At 33.1% G+C, this 21,090-nt stretch overlaps 2 protein-coding genes across 3 annotated transcripts; both read right to left on the reverse strand.

Moving 5' to 3' along the window:
• Window positions 1-1,012: 1,012 nt before the first annotated feature.
• On the reverse strand, window positions 1,013-5,638 carry LOC142642852 (uncharacterized). Of its 2 annotated transcripts, none has more exons than XM_075817281.1 (3): window positions 5,388-5,638; window positions 1,591-1,742; window positions 1,013-1,502 (listed from the first exon to the last, which is right to left on the reverse strand). In XM_075817281.1, exons 2-3 carry the CDS (start codon window positions 1,726-1,728, stop codon window positions 1,182-1,184), a joined length of 459 nt encoding a protein of 152 aa, XP_075673396.1. In that variant the 5' UTR covers window positions 1,729-1,742; window positions 5,388-5,638; the 3' UTR covers window positions 1,013-1,181. The 2 variants fall into 2 exon arrangements, with proteins under 2 accessions (XP_075673396.1, XP_075673397.1); XM_075817282.1 differs by having other exon boundaries at window positions 1,591-1,922.
• Window positions 5,639-18,911: 13,273 nt separating this feature from the next.
• LOC142642740 (uncharacterized) lies at window positions 18,912-20,683 on the reverse strand. The gene has a single exon (XM_075817156.1). The coding sequence runs from the start codon at window positions 20,643-20,645 to the stop codon at window positions 19,056-19,058; it is 1,590 nt and encodes a 529-aa protein (XP_075673271.1). The 5' UTR covers window positions 20,646-20,683; the 3' UTR covers window positions 18,912-19,055.
• Between the last annotated feature and the right edge of the window lie 407 nt (window positions 20,684-21,090).

Consider the following 21,090-nt stretch of genomic DNA (forward strand, 5'->3'; position numbering starts at 1 on the left):
TAGAGAACAAATTATACATTATATTATAATTACAAAATAATTATTTATTTTTATAATGATTAAACATTCCCAAAACCTCAACTTACTCCTTATAATTACATAAAAATTATTTATTTTTATAATGATTAAACATCCCAAAGCCTCAACTTACTCCTCAGCAAGTACCCATAACATATCTTGTGAATTCCTGATGTTAAATAAATAAAAAATATGCGTCAAATGATAAAGCAATAAACATAAATAAGTGAGGGCAGGAATTTGTAACCCTCAAACTCATAGAATTAACTGTAAAAGTATGTAGAAATGTGTGTAATGTTGTTTAAAATATAAAAATGTGAGTTTAAAATGCTAAACCAAACATGCCCTAATATTTCACGTTAAAGATATGTTGAAGCAACAAGAAGGTAATATTTCTTTATTTGTTTTCTTCGTCTTGAGGTGAAAAAGTAAATGCCTTGTCGGCAGGATTTCAAAACCTGTAATCTAGACTATTTTGGAAAATTGGGGCGGACAAAATATGGAATTGACATCCTTAACTATTGATTTGTGCTTTTTATTTTTTATTTTTTGAGAAAGAATATTGATTTGTGTTTATAATAAACATAATGTATGGTTTATATATTAGAAAACCTTATGCTAACTCTAGACTAACTCAAGTTTAGGTTGCTTATTTTACAAGTACATGAATTTGGAGACTTCTTCTCTCTACGCTGGACAAGGCCACGATAGGAGATGACCCAATGATACTGATAAGAACCCTAGCAATAGTAGCAAAGACACCCATGCTAGCTCGATCATGGACAGCGATAGAAAGCCTATTCCTGATGGTTAGATGTGTTTAAGGCACAACAGGATAGTTACTTGGAGGGAGTATGGAAGCAGTTGACAACCTTCATTTAAATGGGGCATGACGTCATCTGTTTCTCACAAGTGCCAAATCTCATCTCACATATTTTGTTTTGCTTTCTTTTGTCTTTGTTTCAAAAAATAAAAATAAAAAAGAGAATGGGGTAGTCATAGGAAATGGCGCACTGCAATAGTGGTGAATATTTTCCTAGCTATAGGTTACATGAAAATATACCTCCTGCATGTAACAACTAACAAGGCCAAATGTGGACAAAAAAAGCAAAAAAGACTGGCTCAAAATGATTCTACATCTATCCTGTACTTAGTATGATTGACTATAGAGTATGTATGATTATTGCATCATCTGCCTCATCATCTGATTTGGAGAATTTATCAACTGGGGGCATAAGATCAGATTCATTTGCCATCTTTATTCTTTTCTTGATTTCATCTAGCTCAGCTTGAACAGTTGATAGCTGTGACATTAGAGCAGATTTTTCTTCATTCCAGATAGTCTTCTCATCCTCATGTTCTTCTTCGATCTCACCCATTCTTCGTTGTAGTCGAATGCACTCATTGCGAATGAGATTTAGCTCATCAGTTTGTCTATCGCCAGTTGCAGCTGGTTCGTCAGCCCAGAGGAAATATCCACATTTCTAGCAGCGTTAAGAACAAAAATAATGCAAATCAACAGAAATCTTAACCAAAAAATTTTCAATTACATGAAAAGAACTAAGTACTTACATCATGAATACCCTTGGAACAATTATAGAATAACCTAAATGGATTCTTGGGAGTTTCAGATACTCTCAGTTCTGCAGGAAGCCCACAGGTGCATTTCAGCTCATCAGATTCTTTAGAATCCTCAGGTGTACTCATCATGTAAAATATGAATCCTGTTGAAAATGAACATTCTTTGATGCGAAATATATTGTTTATGATATATTTATCTATTTATTTGTAGACAAGAGGCCCTAGAAACTACCAAAAATTACAAGGAAATGCCACAATACAAGTGCCTGCACCAATGCTTATACCAATCCTCGAGGTAAAGCTCCAATACCAAAATTGATACTCTGAAATTGTACAGTCAAATTATACTAAATCATCCACTGGTCTATAGTTCTCATTTCTAAAGGAACTTAATTTTAATTTTAGTAAAAATCCAAAGAGTTCTTATTTATATCAAAGCATTATCAATAGCTTTGCTTGGCAACAATTCCTGTTAAATCAATATTAGTCACTAGTTTGATAAAACACAGCATGTTGTGTGCCTATTCTAAGAAAAATACACCAAAATCCAAACCCAACTTATTGAACAGTAAGTACTAACTGAACCATGAACTGCGGCCAATTATACCATCCACTGCCCTAACCTGTCAGACAATCCACTTAATTTCCATTATTCGCTTACGAAGATAAATAAACCAATAGCTGATGTATATTCATCACTACTTGCAGTTACATCCTTATTCAAACAAACTTGGGACGATTTAAAGATAATGATATAGATCATGGGTAGTTTCTTTATATTCTACAAACTCATCTACATATACCAAATACCTATTTGCCATGATCATGTAATATCAGAGATCAAATCAAGAGGGTTGGGGGAGAGAATTTATTGGAAGCTTTGCTTGCAATGAAGCCACTGCTTTAGCAGGTATAGGTTAGCAAATCAAAGGAGAAGGGATTTAGTAACTGTCTGTCCAGTCATGGAATTCCATCATGTATCAAGTAAGCAAAACCAATTTTGGTAATCGAATTGTTGATTTTCTATATAATTTATATAAAATTGTTACTTCATATAATATATCAAAACATTTTATAATAAATCAAAGAAGATAAGAGAAATGAAAATCAAGGACAGAACAAAAAAACTCAAGAAAAGATTGAGCATTGAAGTCTTGTTACTTAATGGGCAATTTATGAGCTATGACTATGTCTGCACATGGTTGAAAGCTGTGCATTTATCTAGCAGAAATGAATCTCAAGGCACATATTTAAAAGATAAACTGTATATATATTGTCAAATGATGGTCGGGAACACGCACAATTACAAATGGAGTTTATTAGAAACATTCCATTGTGAAGCACACTCTTAAATCAATATCGTATAAAATCTTGACACAAATAGTACTAAATTTTAAATTAAAATCTAAAACAAAAATCAGTACACTACAGGCTGTCCTCCTTTGGTAACACTAATTTAGCAATTTTGTGGAAGCTTGCTTTGAGTTCCTAACACAGCCCAAAAGATATGAGCCCTAACGAAGCCAAAAGATATAGGATGCTTGGTTTTTGTTTAAGTTATTTTAAAAATGAATATCATCTTGTTAAAGGCACTATATGTCAAGAATCCGTCACCCCTGACATAGGGCATAAACCATGACAATTGTTCACTGGACCAAGGGATTGATTTGTGAATGACATACATTGTCTTAGATTACCATAGACATGTTGTCTCACTCAATAAGGAATGTGATACTTTTTTTTTTTTTTGATGACATAGGAGAACTTTACTTAAGATTAGTTGCACGTCGCAGAGCATACTGTACAACAATCCTCAATGTTAATCAAACTCTTACGGGCAACTGATCCCACCCACTAGAACCAATTACCAGGTAATTCAAGGGCTTTTCACCCTTGACGGGCTAAGCAGTTTATCCTTGCTCAATAAGGAATGGCATACTTAAGCTTTCATTTGATGTCCACAAAACACATACCAAAAAACCAATGTAGGTTTCTCTTAAAATGCAACTAGAAAATTTGCAACTTATAAAAGGAGATAAGTATAAGCATCCCTTAAGCAAAAGGTCATTTAAAAGATAATTCTTTCTACAAATCTCTAACAAGCTATCTTCACGGGTGTTATTTAGAAAGCCAAGACATGCATTTTCACTTGTGAGAGGTATCCCTTAGGACTCCTGTTTTCAAACAACCACTTTCCATAAGAGACCAAGCTACCATTTTTTAAAATTACCACACACCCTACTTTGTCTTATCGTAAATCTAGACATAAGCTAAGTGAAACTGTTTTCCAATATATTATGTTCTACTAAGGAAGAAGGGAAAGTGAGAAATCTATACTCTTCAGGGGCTGTATCAGCAGTACTCGTGAATAGTAATGCAAGAAAGATAATAAGAAAAGAGAAGAGAAAAGAAGAAAATGAACAATAAGGTCAGTGTGCCTTAATACTCAAAATGCTCAATATTTTTATTAATCAACTCAGTACAATACGATGCATCAGACTCTAGATCTTATCTTTTTTAAGATAACTAGAATCCTACTATGACAAGTAAACAAACTCCTAATTAGACTAGTAAACTAAAATCCTAATAAGGTGATAAAAGGCTAACTTTGACTCAAAGAAAATATACCAAAGATACTTAGGATCTAATCCCAGACTCAATTGAATTACCTAATTACCCTTAATTCGCAGTAGTTATTGAAATGACAGCTTTGACCATGATTACAAAAATGACTGTAACATGTAAAACAAAAGCCCAAAATTAAAATGGTTTTAATCTTAGAACACATAACTAAACCTTTAAAACTGCATGATTTGTATTTCAATTGGACTTCACAAGGGGACCCCATTAGATAATCCTGAATAGACGAACTTGCAAACTAGTAACAAATTGACCTTCCATGGCTACATCATAATACCTTAAAACAAACCAGTTTTATGAATGAACTAAAAAAAAAGTGCTGAATTTTACAAATCTAGACATACCACAAGCTCACAAGGCATAAACCTATTAAGATCCACATTCAAAACACACTCATCCCTACCATATATACCTTGTCCATGATGGTTTCAGGTGTAAACAGCACTATGACTATGCAAGCTTGACTAGGTTAAACCTTGGAATTCATTCAGACTCAAGACTAGGCTAATAACAATGTTTAACTACACCCAAGTTTGCACCTATAAGCATTTTCCAGAAGTGTACAAAGTACTTTTTTATCAGTGCAATTAATCATATGCAAAACACAAATAATTTTATCAGAAATTGGTTGTTAGATTCTTGGTAAATTACCAACATGAACATATATTTTATGGGTTCCATCAATTGAACTAATTGGGATTTGTTTTTTCTTTTTCTTTTTGCTCTTGCAGTATGTATGTATGTATGTGTGCGCAATAATTCCACAATTCTTAGAGGAAATACAACTTAACACATAAACCAAGACCTCAAATTTTAAGTTCTAACTGTTTTTTTTTTTAATACATACCATAAAATTTTAACTTATACCATCCGCTCCTTTATGATTTTTTTTCTCGTCAAGTCAATACATCAATTGTTATTAGCGTAAGTGGGGTTCAAACCACAGTCTCTTATTCGACCACAAAACACTTTACTAATTAAGTTAACTAAGATCCGTCTTCTAACGGTTAAGTTAACCAAAACAATGCCAATATATATATATACACACACACAAAAACAAAAAGAATTGCAGTTTAGTGAAGGTCGAATATAGTAACATAAAACAGAGTGAAACAAATTATATAGATTAAAAAAATAAAATAAATAACCTGATGAGGGATAATTATAATCTTTCAATTCGTCCCAGAAGAAGATCTTTCAGCTCGACCTCAGAAAACAAACTGACAAAAAAATACGGAGAAGAACTTAAAGAGACATAAATTTAATTTAATAATGAGGAAGATAACGAGTTTCTTTCTTTCTATAAGAAAAACGAATATATGAGGCGAGGTCCAGATTCCAGGCGGTGGCAATATATGGACCGGGCTTAAAACCAGGGTAACCATGCCTAGCCTTTTGAGTTTCCCAGGCCTGATCCAATCCTTTTGTTTATTTACTCTCTTTTTTCTTTTCTTTTTTTAAATGAGTAGTGATTATCACAGTAGTATGTATACAATATACATACAGGCACTGAAGTTTTTAAACACGGTTTCAATTAAAATTGTAAAGAAAAACTTATTTTGATTGGTTTATTTTATTTAATAATACATAATTGTATTTTTTTTTTTTCCTTTACTTTTCTAGTCTTTCAAAATTTTAAAATATAAGAACTTAATTCTTTAGTGTATTTTTCATCCATTTATTACTTTTTGTCTATTTTCAATTTTAGTCCATTGAATATAAGGCTAGTTCGATTTTAGTGCCTTAAATATGAGGTCAATTTAATTTTAATCCCTCAAGTATGGGATTCTTCAACATTTTGTTAGTCACACAAACCAAAAAATAGAGGAAATACTAAACTGTTAAGTTTTAAAGTTTTGAAGGATCAAAATCGAAAGTTTAAAAATTGAGTAACCAAAATCGAACATACTATTGAACAATAAATTACACAAAAGTATAATTATACCTAAATGTGAGATTTTAAAATATTATAAATAAATTGGTAGTAAAAATAAACAATAGTTTTAACATAAGCAAAGCCTAAATAAGACAACTCTTTTTTCTTTCAAATTTCAATGGAACATTTTTTCACAAAAATTATTAGATGTCCTCCTATACAAAGTTGGAGAATAGTGTTCTCAAGTGCATAACCTCTCTCACTTCAAATTATTATAGTTAAAGTTATAAATTTATAATAATTATTATTTATGTTTATTAATGACTTACTTATCAATACTAATTTTTCTTTTAATTTTTCTTATTGTGGAAGATACATTGATTAGCTAATTAATATAAGATTTTGTTGCGTTTAGCATAGGCAAAACAAAAATTGGATTGTTTTGTTGTGAGGTTTGTGGATTCTAAAGAAAGATTTATTTTCTACAAAAAGCCTCCCTAGGTGCAGAATGATAAGAGGAGCATTTGATTTTTGAGGAAAGATTATTTTTGAGCATAATTACAAAATTGTGATGATTTTTCCAAGAGTTTTATAGCTTGACTAGTTGGCACCTCTTAGTGTTTAAGACAACCATGATTCAAATATCCTCTCCTTTATTGTAACTATCGAATTATTAAAAAGACATTCTGGTGTTTATGTTGTACAATTTAACCGTTCTACAGTTTAATGTGTTAGATATTTAAAAGAAGCAAATGAATTATTTATTGTATATCAAAATAGAGCTTGTGAGCCTCCATTTATATTTTGTACTTTCTAATCCAATTAAAAGTCTAATTTCTTACCAAACGTTATGATAGAAAACCCACTATAATTAAATACGGTTTTTTTTTTGCCAAAGGCCCTGTAGCTGAATTGACACCTCTTCATGTACAAAGAGCTTAGGGGTGTAGGGGGGAAAGGGTTCGAGCTGCGAGATTAGCAGCATGTTGTAATTATTTTTCAAAAAAAAAATAATTTAATACGGTTTTGAGGTCAAAATGAAGTGCCAAATGGGCCATTTGTCTAGTAATCTTGGTTTGAAGTATGGTTATCTCTTAATCTTGTGTCCCAAATGAGATTCGACATGGTTAGGATCACGCCCGACTAGTTGTTCAAAGCCAAGTTTGGGAAGCATTTGCTTAGTTTGTAGCCCAAGTTAGGCCGACTTTGATATGCCAAGCTACTTAGGGAACTTGATATTTATTATTGATTTTGATGTATTTTAATTGAGAGAAAATTTGAATTCTAGCTATCTTAATTAGAATCAATAGGAAATTGCATATTTTTTTTCTAAGTAATTAGAGGGAAGGAAGGCTACAGTAAGATTTGAACCCTAATGTCCAGGTACCACAAGCGGTGTTGGGATCATTGGGGTATTAGTCAAACCCTCTAAGAAATGCTATTTGAATAAGATCATTGACAAAACTTGGGTTTTTTTTTTTTTTTTTGACACTTGAATATATGAGAGATGGTCTTCTACTCAATAAAAATATTAAGGTATATAATTAAATATACGAAAGTTGATTCAATGTGATTAATTCGTTGTCTTATTTAAAAGTTGTGGGTTCCAGTTAGCTCAACTGATAAAGTCTCTGATAGTTGAATAAGAGATCTAGGATTCAATCCCCGCCTATATTAAAAACCGATTGGTGTCTTGGTTTGATGATAAATAACTATCATAAGAAGCAGATGTTATAGGTTGAAATTCTTAAAAAAAACTAGTTTCTCAACAAAAAAAAAAAAAAAAAAAAATCATAGTCTTATGCTATATGATTTTGATAGTAATGCGGTTAGCATGAGTAAATTATGATGCTTAAGTTTGGAGGATAAGTTTTTTTTTTTTATATATATATATATATATATATTTTTTGTAGAGATAATTACAATATATTGCTAATTTCGCAGCTTGAACCATTTCCTCCTAGACCCCCAAGCACTTTGTGCATGAGAATGTTTCAATTCAGCTACAAGGATCATTATGGAACTCTTTTGGCCACATAATCCATCGTTATTCTAGTGTAAGAGGCCAAAGATCAAAGTGGGTACAAATGTTGCAACCAAATTAAACAATATAAAGTTCTTCCTTGCATCAATATATTGATGTAAAATTGGGGATGTCATTTAAACTAAATCATGAGTGTTGTAATCTCTAATGTTGGAATGTTTGGATTAAATCTAAAGCATTGTTCTCCCCTTTCATGTAGCAAAAAATTAAATCATATGGCCATGTGAGAGACCGGGAAACTTGGGTGCTCTTAAAAAAGAGATCTGGGTACTTTAAGGCACCTCTCTTTTTGGGTAAGTGGTGTGGAGTTGCCACTTTTTTTTTAATACAAAAAAATAAATACAATTACATATTCAAAATACATCAAATGCCATTGATTGAATAAAAAAGGTACAATTTGGTAGATTAACCTTACAAGGCTTTGGTCCTAGTTACAATCTATGTAAAAAAATACAAAGCTTTGGTCCTAGGTACATTCTACCAAAATTAAAGACAAAACACTAATCTACTAACCAAAATTCTAAGTTCGGAGGCTAGGTTACGGAAGGGGAAGGTGTTAGGCACCCATTCCACCCAAACAAAGTCTAGTCTTCTAAACTCTAATGACCATTATATACCCTTTTTGCTTGATGTTGAATGATATGTTGTAACACATGACAAACACTTGACAAAGTTAATTTAAATAAATTTGTCTTATGGATATGTCCTCTTTTCAAAGAAAATAGATATGTTGTTTGTAAAGTTTAAAAAATGAGATTTGATTTGTAAAAATCAGATCTATTTGTGTGAAGGAAAAAAATTGAGATTTTACCAAGAAAAATCAGATATGTTGTTTGTAAAATTAAAACAAGTGAGATTAGATTTGTAAAAATCAAATCTATTTTTGTAAAAGAAAAAAAAAAGAGATTTTATCAAGAAAAATCAGATATGTTGTTTGTAAAGTTAAAACAAGTGAGATTAGATTTGTAAAATCAGATCTATTTTTTTTTTAAAGATTTTAAAAAAGAGGATTCATTTTCATGAGACAAACTTATTATACATGCATCACATATTAAAAAATAAAGACTTTAACCTAACTCTTAATTCCTTCTTTGAAATTTCAAAATCTGCAATCTTATAAAAAGAAAACATTTTCAAAAAAATTTTCAGATTTGTATTTAATGAAAATACAGATCTATTTTGTGGTTGAAAAAAAATTCAAATCTTTATTTAATGAAAATAAAGAACAGTTTTGTGACCAAAAAACAATACAAATTTGTATTTAATGAAAATATAGATCAGTTTTAAGACCAGGAAAAATTCAGATCTGTATTTAATGAAAATACAGATCAGTTTTGAGACCAGAAAAAATTCAGATCTGTATTTAATGAAAATACAGATCTGTTTTGAACTTTAAAAAAAAAAAAAAAAGATTTTGATGATCATCAACAAATTTTGAAATCAAAGAAAAAAAAATTAAAACAAACAACAACTAAATGCACAATAAAAAATAAAACATATTAACCGTATTCATGCAACGAACACCAACAACATACTAACTAATGGAAAAGAAAAAAAAAAAAAACAGATAGAAGAATATAACTAAATACCTCTTGCATAAGCGTGCTCTTCAGTAGAAGAATATTTTAGAAATCAAAGAAGTTTTCACGTCTTTGATGGCTAAAATACTTTACTTACAAAAAAGAAGTTTTTAAAGCCAAAGTCTCCAAAGCGTCTTCAACGTAAGGGGAGCAAAGAAGTCAGAAAACAAGAGCCCCTAATTCTGATCTTTTTCCTCTATTTATAGAGGTTAGGATGCTTAAAAAATAAGCTGAATGAGATCAAATACGAATTGGAACGTGTCCTTATCTCTAAAAAGTCAAAAAAGATAGGCTTTATCTCAATCAGGAAGCTCCCGAGCCAGGTCGAGCATTTGGGCCAATCGACACTTGGGAAGTGCCAATCAGCACAAGCCATGTGTCGATAAGCCCTCTTGGACACTGAACCCGCTTTTCAATTTTGGTTCGGTTTGGACTCTTTTTTAAGGATTTTTTAGTTGGGAATTGTACCTAGACGCATTTTTGATTCATATTCTAAAAATTAATCCATTTTTCTTGATATTCAAGTCTCTAAAGTGATAATTATCTTATAGATAAATATTCCAAAAAGACTTGATTATCCATAACTTCTTTGTTATCTAATTATCCACTTTATTCCCATGCAAGCAAGCCTATTTTTGACACTAACCAACAACCAATCACAAAATTATTTAATTAATTTTAATTTTTTAACCAATTAGAATTAATTTAAATTAATCGTGCGTGGTTGGTTTCACCCAAACAAAATGCATGCGGACCGTAAAAACTTAATCATGTGATATCTTTCAATCTGACTGTCCGATTCAGGAATCGGACATACCATTGTGATTGTTAGAATTTCAAGATCATTTTTATGATATGTAATGAATTAATTAATGAATGTAACGCAACTCTAAATTTTGGGTATATGAATTGTTACTCTAGCCATCTTTCAAAATTAAATTATGGGTGCAAAATCAAGTTTCTTCGGCCAAACATTTCTAAATTATTGAATGCTAAATTAGATTAGCTTTGTAGCTTATAACAATATTTCCAAGTATACCACAAATATTGGGCTACTAGTTTTAAGCACCTGACCGGATTTTTTAGGCATGGCCCATGGCCCATGACCCACCCATCCATTTGATTTAAATCAAACTCAAATGTCAATAAACATTTGGCTTAAGGGAATTATTGCAAATGAAACATAAAATTCATATCGAAAACGCATATGAAAGAAAAAATAGCCCCCCTCTGAGTGTGCAAAAAACTGAGCATTTCACCAACCCTAGAAAAATCAAATCAGAAAGTATCAAAATGAGAGAGAGAGAGAGAGAGAGAGAGAGAGAGTTGGTGAGGCATGGAGAAGATCTGCCTTGCAATTTAAGTGAGACCTTCGGTATCCTCAGGCTCCTTCAATAGAGCATACTGGAATGTCAAAGACAATCGCATTTCTCTTCACAGGCTTCACGCCACCCCTATTTCTGACCTCTCTTACACTTTTGGTACTCACTCATACATACATGTTTAATCTTTTTCTTTATTTTAAAAATCTGCATATGTTAAAGAAAATTAGATTTGTATCTAGGAAAGATACAAATCAGTTTTTTAATTGAGAAAAATTCAAATCTACATCTAGAAAAGATGCTGATCTGTTTTATTTTAATAAAAATAATTATTTACATGCAAATTATTGACATTCAAGAAAGAGATTATAACAATCACATAAAAAAAACGACAATCAACAATCCATATTATGACTTTTTGAAATAGAAAGAGATATAAGATGCATCATCACATCATAAGAAAAAGGGTTAAGAAACAACCTCTTGCATAAGCACTCTTCGTCCTTGAGAGGATGTTTTAGGGTTTAAAGAAATTTGTTCAATTCTCTTTGAAACCTAAAAACCTTAATTTAAGCAACAATACTCAGAGAATGGATCTGAAAATATGGGTGATTTAAGAGCCTAAAACGTATGCCTCTCAAAGCGTAGCAAAAATGTGCTTAATTATGAGGTTCAGCCTCTATTTTTAGGGGTCAGAGGACTCTAAAAAATAGGTACAAATGATTAGGGTTTGAATCCGGACGCATTCTTTTGCGAAAAGGTCGAAAATGGTGTGCTTTATCGTCACCTGAAGGCCACTGGGCCAAAGCCCAACAAGGTGCAATTCGGCACTTTTAGAGTGTCGTTCGGCACTCCAAATGTGTCGTTTAGCACTCCAAAAGTGCCGAATTGGCTCTTGGAGGCCAAACGTGCTTTCGTGCTCAGGTGCCATTTGGACTCCTTTTCTAGGTTTTTTTGACTGATCCTTATATCTAGAAGTGTTTTCATCCTCCGTCCATGATTTTTTATCTCTCTTCTAGATAATTCAAGCTTTTTAAGAACAATTATCTCGACCCATTATCTTGTGGATAAATCCCTTAAAATAAATCTTGATAAAGTTCAGATTATCCACAATTTTATTGTTCTCCAATCATCCCTTTTATTTCTATGCATGCATCCCTATCTTAAACACTAATTATTAACTAATCAAAAAATTATTTAATTAATTTTAATTGTTTGACCAATCAAAATTAATTTAAATTAATCGTTTGTGGTCGACTCTTCCTAGACACAATGCGTATGAACCATGCAAACTTGACCATGCAAAATCTTTCGATCCGATGGTTCGATTTAGAATCCGGACACACCGTTGCGATCATTAGAATCTCAAGATCATTGTTATGATATGTAAAAAATGACATGATGCATGTAATGCAAGAACAAAATGATGTATGTAATGCAATAACAAACTGATGCATGTGATGCAATTATGATTTTTAAGGTACATGGATGGTCATTCGAGTCATTCCCCTTGATTAAATCATAGGTGCAAAATTGAGTGTCTATATACACCTTTATCTCTCTCTCTCTCTCTAATAGAGTTTTGTTGCAATAAAATATTATTATTATTATTATTATTATTACAACAAAAAATATTATTGCTACAATTTATTGCAACAAAATTTTTGTTGTGATAAGTTGCCATAATAGTACAGTTAATCATTATAAACAAAATTATCGTCATTGTTACCAGCCACATGAACTAGTGGCGGCTCCATGAATTTTTCCTAAGGTGTTCTTTAAGAAGCATAAATTACACAATCTAATAAAAAGAGAAATTCATATATTGACAACAACAACAATAAAAAAAAAACAAGCAAATACATAAAGTTTACAATTGCTTTTTATGAGTTTTCATATTTTGAAATCATTGCATGATAGTCTCATTATTAATGTTACAAGCTACATCACTTTCAATATACACAATTAAGTAATCATCCATCCACTGATCTCCCATTCGATTACGCAATTCATTCTTTATATATTTCATTGCTGAAAAACTTTTTCTACTGTTGCAGTAGCGATAGGAAGGGTCAAAACTAACTTCACAAGCAAATAGACTAATGGATAAATCTCATGTTTCCCTGTGTTCACTAACTTTTCAGCAAATTCACAAACTCCTTGAAGCTCTAAAAACAAGTCATTGTTGCGCATATAAAAAATGTAATTTTGAAGTTGAGAGTTAAGTGCCAAGATATCTATCTCAAGAAAATCAGATGGATAGAACTTTGCTAGACCTATCAACTTTTCCTTATCAAAAGCCACAAATGAATCACTTGGATTCAAGCAAGCCATACAAAGTAACAAATCGGTATTCACCTCTAAAAAACGGTTGTTAAGTTCTTGAAGTTGCATATCTATGACTGTGTAGAATAGCTCAACATGATAATAATGTAAATTTGTATTTTGTTAGGTGTTGCATCGCAGTCTCCCACTGACCACAAATATTTCATCCATGTTTAAGATAGGAATATCATGTGTGGTACAAAATGAAGACACTTTAGTCAACAAAGATATTCATTCATCATCTCTCATCACTTATAATCGTTGCTTAGACGCTTTAACAAGATCCATAGCATTTATTATATCTTGATTTTTTTTTTTTTTTTTGCAATGCTATTGACAACTCATTTGTAATCCCTAAAATGTTTTTCATCAAGTGTAGAGCAAAGACAAATTCAAAAGATAGAATTGACCTCATATTAGATTGAGCTTCAACTTTTTGGTCGGAGAGACCATCTTCTTCAATAATCTCAAGTATATCAACGAAAGCAGAGAACATCAAAATCAAGTTGAGAATAGTCCCATAATATGATCCCAACGTGTATCACCAGAACGTTTAAGATTTGTCTCTTGATTCAAACCTTGCCCACTTCTACGTACACCATTCTCTAAATTTTCTTTAATTTTGGCAAATTGTGCATCTCGAAGAGCATCTCGTATCTTACTAGAGCCTCCAACAACAGTTACTAAATTGCTAACCACATAAAAAATTTTAGCAATGTCAATGTGATTTTTAGAAACGGCAACAAGTGTCAATTGAAGTTGATGAGTAAAACAATGAACATAAAAATGCTGACTTATTTTCTTTCAAAATTAAAGTTTTGAGACCATTGATATCAACTTGCATATTACTAGCCATGTCATAACCTTGCCCACGTAGTTTCGATAAACTCAAATTATGTTCATAAAGTAAACACTCAATAGCATATTTGAGTGACAAAGCAGTGGTATTTGCTACATGTACATGTTAGGGTTTGCGCCCTAAAATCCAATTTATTAGCATGTCATAGTTAATTTAATTGTTTAATTATATGAGACTATTTATAAATGAACTAATGGGATATTATCATAGTCCATGAGATGCATTGTATGTGATTTATGTGAAAAGTCACAGAAGATGTAAATCACAAGTTCCTTGTAAACTTAAAATGTAGTTCGTAATCGGTGATGAAATTAGGCGTTTCATTTACGAAAACTATAACACATCAACTAAGATGATTTGTCTTGATCATGGAAGTGGAGACTTCTAGTTGATATGTTGATGTGTTTTAAGAGTTAAGACATATTAAACTGGACCGCTGTAAGATTAATTATTCAATCAACAACTGTCACCAGAATAATTAATCTCACGACTTCTAATTTCATAGACTCTTAATCTTGAGAGGGTAGCGGATCTGATCATGAAATGTAGGTTACTTTGATATATCAAGAGTGAGATCTAATATTCATGGTCAAAACCTCAGTATGTTGGGTAACTACATGTAATGTTGAGGGAACACATATTCTCAAGATGGAATCCATAATCTCTTTTAGTAGAGATATGAAATATCCCCTTGAGATAAATTTAATAAGAACTGGTTATTCAAGGCGCCCACTTTAGTAAGGAGTTACTAAAACTTATATTTATTGAAATTGGATTTCAATAAATGTAAATAACTAAAAGATTAAACCGGGTACTCAATGATAAAATAGTTGTTTACAAAGTGATAGTTTACTATGACTTTGTTCACTATGGATATTTCATGGAGGGGTCAAATGATATTATTAGAGTCTTGGATATAATTTATTAATAAGGTCTAGAGTACAATTATATTTATATAGTGGTATTAAATATAATTAATGGTAACTTTGGACTTGTCAAAAGTTGACAGAAAAGCCAAGGTCCATTGGAGTTAGAGTCTTATTTGTTTTCTTTGGTTTCATCTCAAGCTACAAACTAAAGCCCAAATGTGTAGGTTCAAAAGATTAACCCAATTAGATAATCAGTTATGTATAAGGAGAAAAACATACAAAATTTTCATAAGAAGAAAATTATGTGTATGTGGGTGTATGCCACTCTTATTCTCCCTTGAACACATACATGAAAACTGATTGAGAGACCACACTTCTTGGGCACCATGTGAAATTGAGATGAAGATTAAAGGTATTCTCAAATCTTGGTTTTGAATTTCATTGCATCAAGGTACGCTTTCTATTCTTTGTTCTAAAATTCAAGGCCACATGTTATTTTTCATGAATGAAGAAGATCCATGATTGTTGCTTTCTCTGTGTTTTTTGTATGAGATGCAAAACCAAGTTTTCCAACAGTACAATACCAAGGAACCGCTTTATAATAATTCCTTTTTTGTTCACATAACGAAGAACAAGGGTCATTTGCTCTTTCACTGAGATATCACGTGACTCACCAACTAATATTGAAAAGAACCCATTGTCAAGATCCTTGATGATGGCTTTGGATGTTTCATGTGCAATCGCATTCACAATGTTTTTTTGAATATCATGATGGGTAAGCTTGCAATTTGTCGGAGCTTTCTGCAACACTTCATTGACAGATTCATTGTGATCCCCCAAAAATTATAAAAGCTCAAGGAAATTTCCTTTATCACTTGAACCTTGAGATTCATCGTGACCACGAAAAGCTAATCCCCGGCATAAAAACAATCTTATACAATCAACTATTGCATTTACTTGAACCTGATATTCAATTTTATCTTGATTTGATTGCTTAACCAAAACACTTTGAATGTGTTGCTTTTCCTTCAGTAGATCTTCACTCTTCTTGACAGCTTGGTTATAAGCACTATTAACTCATCCAACATGAGAATTTAACTTTTCTTTCAGATTCCAAAGTTTTAATCCATTTGTTACAAAAGTCTCACCTCCTCCTTGCTTACCAACATCTTGCCCAAATAGGTAGCAATAAAAACAAAATATTGCATCCTTGTCTAAACTATATTCCAACCACTTTCTATTTACATACCATTCAGATCTAAATCGATTGGGCTTTCCAGAAAAATATGATAGAGGGTAATCATCATGGTGTTGGAAAACAGGTTGACAAGGGTCTTTTTGTAAATAATATCTTCTTATTTCATCATGATTATTAGGATGATAAGATAATATCTTTTCTCGTAGCCCAAGATCTAAATGAAGATTTTCTAAGTTAAAGTTAACATGAATTCGCTTAGAAGATGAAGATGAATCTTGCACAGGAGATAAATCTTGGGTACGTGGTTTTCTTATTAAATATTTGTCCATAATTCTAGCAAAAGAATAAACAATAAACTATAAGTTCATTTGAAATATTAATAAAATTTTATTATTATTATTGTTTAGTTCATTAGTTGTTTCATTAATTTGTTTGTCTTTTATAAACTATAATTTGTTATATTGATGTTTCATTAATTATAAAATTATTAATTGTTGTTTAGCCTAACATAGTAACATAATTTAACAAAGGATTGTTTATTAATTAAATGATTGTCTTTTAGTGTTGCACTATTGCACTAGCACACAGCCACTGAGCCACACACCCCATCCCCATGTGCATTTACCCCGGCCCCATGCCCCCATCCACCCCCCAATTCAACAGAGAAGCCCCAATACCCCATGGCCCCCAATCATAAGACTAGAGCCAATTAGATAAAGCTAATTAATTGTATCTCACCAAAAGACACCAACATCAACACTAAAAGACAATTAATTTATCTCACCAACACCAATACCAACCCCAACACCAACGGATAACTCCAAAAATAGGACAAATATTAATAAAAATTTATAAAGCTAAGCAAAGCAAAAGGCAAAAGTAGCAGACAATCACAGTTCAAAGTCTTAAAGAGAGAGAGAGAGTCTGAGTCTCATTTCATTTTTCACTTTCATTCTTCACTCTTTAGACAAAGAGCAAAGAGACTGAGACAAAGATGAAATACCTTGAGGTTGAGGGAGCAAGGAGGCTTGAGGCTGAGGGACAACGCCCTCGGGCAGCATGTCGAGGCGAGGAAGACCGATCTCTGAGATTCCGATCTGATGTGTTCTGCCGTTCTGGAGCTCGAGTTTGAGGCCCGATCTGGCGATCTCCTTCTCTATCCATTGGCTGTTGTTGTTCGTTCAGTGGTGGCGATCTCCTTCTCCGTTCATTGGGTTAGGTTTCTTTCTTTAGGTTAGGTTTCTTTCTTTCTTTCAACATCTATTAGTGTTTGGCCGTCCGTTGGTTTCTGATTTCAGTATATTGGGTTTTGGTTTGTTTGTTTGTTTTTTTGAGAATTTGTGGGTTTGCTACCTTTGTAATCTATTAGGCTTGCCGTGGGCTTGATATTGGGCTTGCCATCCGTTGTTTTTTTTTTTTTTTAGAATCTGTGGGCTTGCCGCTTGCTCTGTTACAATTTTTTTTTTTTAAGATTTTAGTTCATTTTTTTTTTTTGGCTTGAAAGTAAAACAAATAATTTTTTTTTTCAAAATTTGAGGGTGTTCCTAATTTTTTTTAAGGGTAAACAAATAAAAAAGTTTAATTATTATAATTTTTTTTTTCAGGTTAGGGTGCTCTTGGGAACACCTTGGGCTGAACGTGGCGTCACCACTGACACGAACCGCATCATCTATTAGATAAAAAACAAAATCTGTTAATATTGCATTTAGGAGTTTTTGTTGCAATAAACTTCAAATTTTTGCAATAAACCTTTATTACAACGAAAAAAAATTTGTTACCCACTATTGTGATAAAATCTCTGATAATAGTTTATTGCAATAAAAATTTCGTTGCAATAGAGTTTTGTTGCAATAAAATATTAAACAATATTATCGTCATTATTAGCAGCCACATGACTTGCATCATCCAATAGACAATTATCAAATTCTCTTAATATTGCATTTGGATTTTCATTCACTTCCTTTTCATTAGCATCACCAAACTCATATTCATCCCTAATAGTATGAACTTTTTTTTTTTTTATCATTTTCACCTAGGCAAAAAAAAAAAAAAAAATTGAAGTTTATGTTTAAAGTTTTATCAATTTGGGCTAAGGCCACTAGTTTGTCTATTACATTTTTTTTTCAATATCAATTTGGGGCATTTAGGCTCCAGTTGGAGGCCCAAAAAAAGTTTTTTTTTTTTTTTAAATTTTCCTTTATATCACAAGATTTTTAGTATCGCTATGGGAGCAGGATCCTATAAGATCCTAACATTTGGATCATCGTAGTAGAGATTCTAGTGAGATACAGGACGGTTTAAGGATGTCGGATCTTAGGATCATAAGATCCTAAAATCCAAATCGAAATACTGATAATTATGCTTTCAAATTAGTACACTCCTATACTAAAGTTAGTGATAATTTGTAAATCCTTAAGCTTGATACTATATTGAAACTGATTTATGCCATTATTGGTTCCATTCTAACATGTTTTTGATAACAATGCAAAACATGTTCAAACATTCCAAAAATTGTTATTACATTATTAGTTCGATGCATGCAGTTAACTTTGACTACCTGTAACTACATATCTAATATGGTAAAACATCCCACACATAATTTAGTAACTAAAACATATAAATCTTTACCAGTAACTACATATCTAATATACCCACACATAATTTAGTAACTAAAACATATAAATCTTTACCAGTAACTACATATCTAATATATCATCAATATATTTGCATCATACAATCTTGCCTATTCGCCAAATTTACCAGGAATCAAAGGCAAATCAACTTCATCACACCATTCCACACACCTTGTCTCAAAGTAGGAACTTTTAACCTCATTAGGCCAATAACTTAACCAAACTTGCCCTCCTATCCTCCACTTCAACACACTCCCTTCCATTTCTTTACTTAACCTCCAACCTACTCCTTCCCCATACTCATCTCCGGCAAAAACCAACCCCCCACTTTTTGTAAATGCCCTATTTGCTCCTACATATCGGTTTTGAAAATTGTGCTTCAAGTTACCACCACCACTCAAAGGCTTCCACGTGGCCACTTCGATACCTGTCATGTTGTCATATAACATTGCATCGAAGATTGCCGCATTTCCCTCTACATCTTGGTCCCACCTCCAATTCTTTGTTTTTTTCATCGTCATCATTGTTGCTTTCACCTGTGGAGGACCCATTGATTTTTCGAAATTACCCTTCACTACTTTTTGTCTTTCCACCTCTTTCTCTCCTTTACTTGTGGATCGACCCAAACTCACTCCAGCCACATAAGTCGCCCCAACTTCTGGCCCAACCCAAACTCGAATCCTTGACGGAAAATGGGTCTCGGCATAATCCGCATCATCACTTTTGTTGAATCCTAGATTTGCCACGTGGAGACGTATGTTATCCACACGTGTGTTTACCTGAATAAACCCATCGTAGAATCCAACTGTATATTCCATTTGAATAACAGCCTCAAGCTGTTGGTGGGCCAAACCATATCTTAGCACACACTCTTTAGCTTCCATAACATTAACAGGGAACTGAAGTCTCTGATCACTTGAGCGCGTGAGTTTCATCCCCAACACAGGCGCGTAACCCTTCAATACCCAAAACCCATAAGCCTCATTAGCATAAGAAAACCCAAGGTTATTACCATGAGATGGTGTTAAGGTTTGTAATCCTACGCCCACTTCTCTTAAAATCAACCATTTTGCTAAGATGTACCCAAGGGTGCGCATGAAGCACAGCTCAGCATCCACACCCACTGAGACTAAAAATGTTCGCAAAACTGGCACGTGCGTGCACGACAAAACGTCGACGTTTGGACCCAACAATGAGTTGAAGTAAAGTGAGCCAACTTCACTAGGCGCGTCACATGCACACAGCCAAAAAAGGCGCGTGAGGAAGACGAGGTTGAAGAAGCTAGAGAAGGACTCGGGTGAGTGAGAGTCCATGACCCACGAAACCGGGCCGGGTTTGAGCTTCTGGAGCTGTGACCTGGGGCATGTGCTAACGTGCCCCGTGGGTGAGCGGGACATGATTTCATTGAGAAGCTGGAGTAACAATGGGAGGAACGGTTTTTCTGAGGAGATAGGACACGTGTCAGAGACCCACAAGGTCTTTGGGGTGTTGAAAGGGTGAAAGCCCTGTAAGCATACGGTGAAGGTCACCAACGTGTCCGTGTTGGACCCGGAGGTGCGCTCGGCTCTGAGTTGGATGGACTGAGTTGAACCATCCGGACTCGGTTTGGAACTCGCGAGTTCAAACAAGGGTGGTGAGTCTGACTCGTTCCACTCGTCCGAGTTGGGAAGCTCACATATCCAAGACCAAATATCCAACATTGTTTGTGTTTTTGGGAGATAGGAAACTGCATGTGGAGGGAGTTAGTGTTATTGGTTTCATGGGATTTTAAGGAGAGAATGAGTGACTGTAAATTTGCCAACTTGGAAGCAACATGAACCACGTATGAGATAGGGTTCTAATTAATGGTTCTAATAAGTTTGTGGATTGGGTTGATATTGATATGAGGTTTTAGTTTTGGGTGCATTAATGAGTGTTGATATGCTTTCACTTTCTTGCTTAAAGATTCTTCTATTTTTCTGGTTTGAAGAAGTGAAAGGAAAATGTTTGCATGGACTTCAGCAAACTGAGGACGTAAACGCTTGGAGTTTTCTTGGGGCGTGGCTACCTACACGTGTAATGTTTGTTTATACTGACCAACTTGCATGTCCAATTCTGAATCACAGAAAGAAATAATGGATAAATAAATAAATAAAACGTTATTTT

The sequence above is a fragment of the Castanea sativa genome, chromosome 7 (genome assembly GCF_040712315.1).
Source record: "Castanea sativa cultivar Marrone di Chiusa Pesio chromosome 7, ASM4071231v1".
Lineage (NCBI taxonomy): Eukaryota > Viridiplantae > Streptophyta > Magnoliopsida > Fagales > Fagaceae > Castanea > Castanea sativa.

Excerpts from the sequence above, each read along its gene's own strand:
- LOC142642852 (XM_075817281.1), bottom strand. The coding sequence starts at position 1,728 with ATGATGAGTACACCTGAGGATTCTAAAGAATCTGATGAGCTGAAATGC. Across the intron at positions 1,503-1,590 it reads GTTCCAAGGGTATTCATGAT|AAATGTGGATATTTCCTCTG; the intron begins GTAAGTACTTAG and ends TAACGCTGCTAG.
- LOC142642740 (XM_075817156.1), bottom strand. The coding sequence starts at position 20,645 with ATGTTGGATATTTGGTCTTGGATATGTGAGCTTCCCAACTCGGACGAG.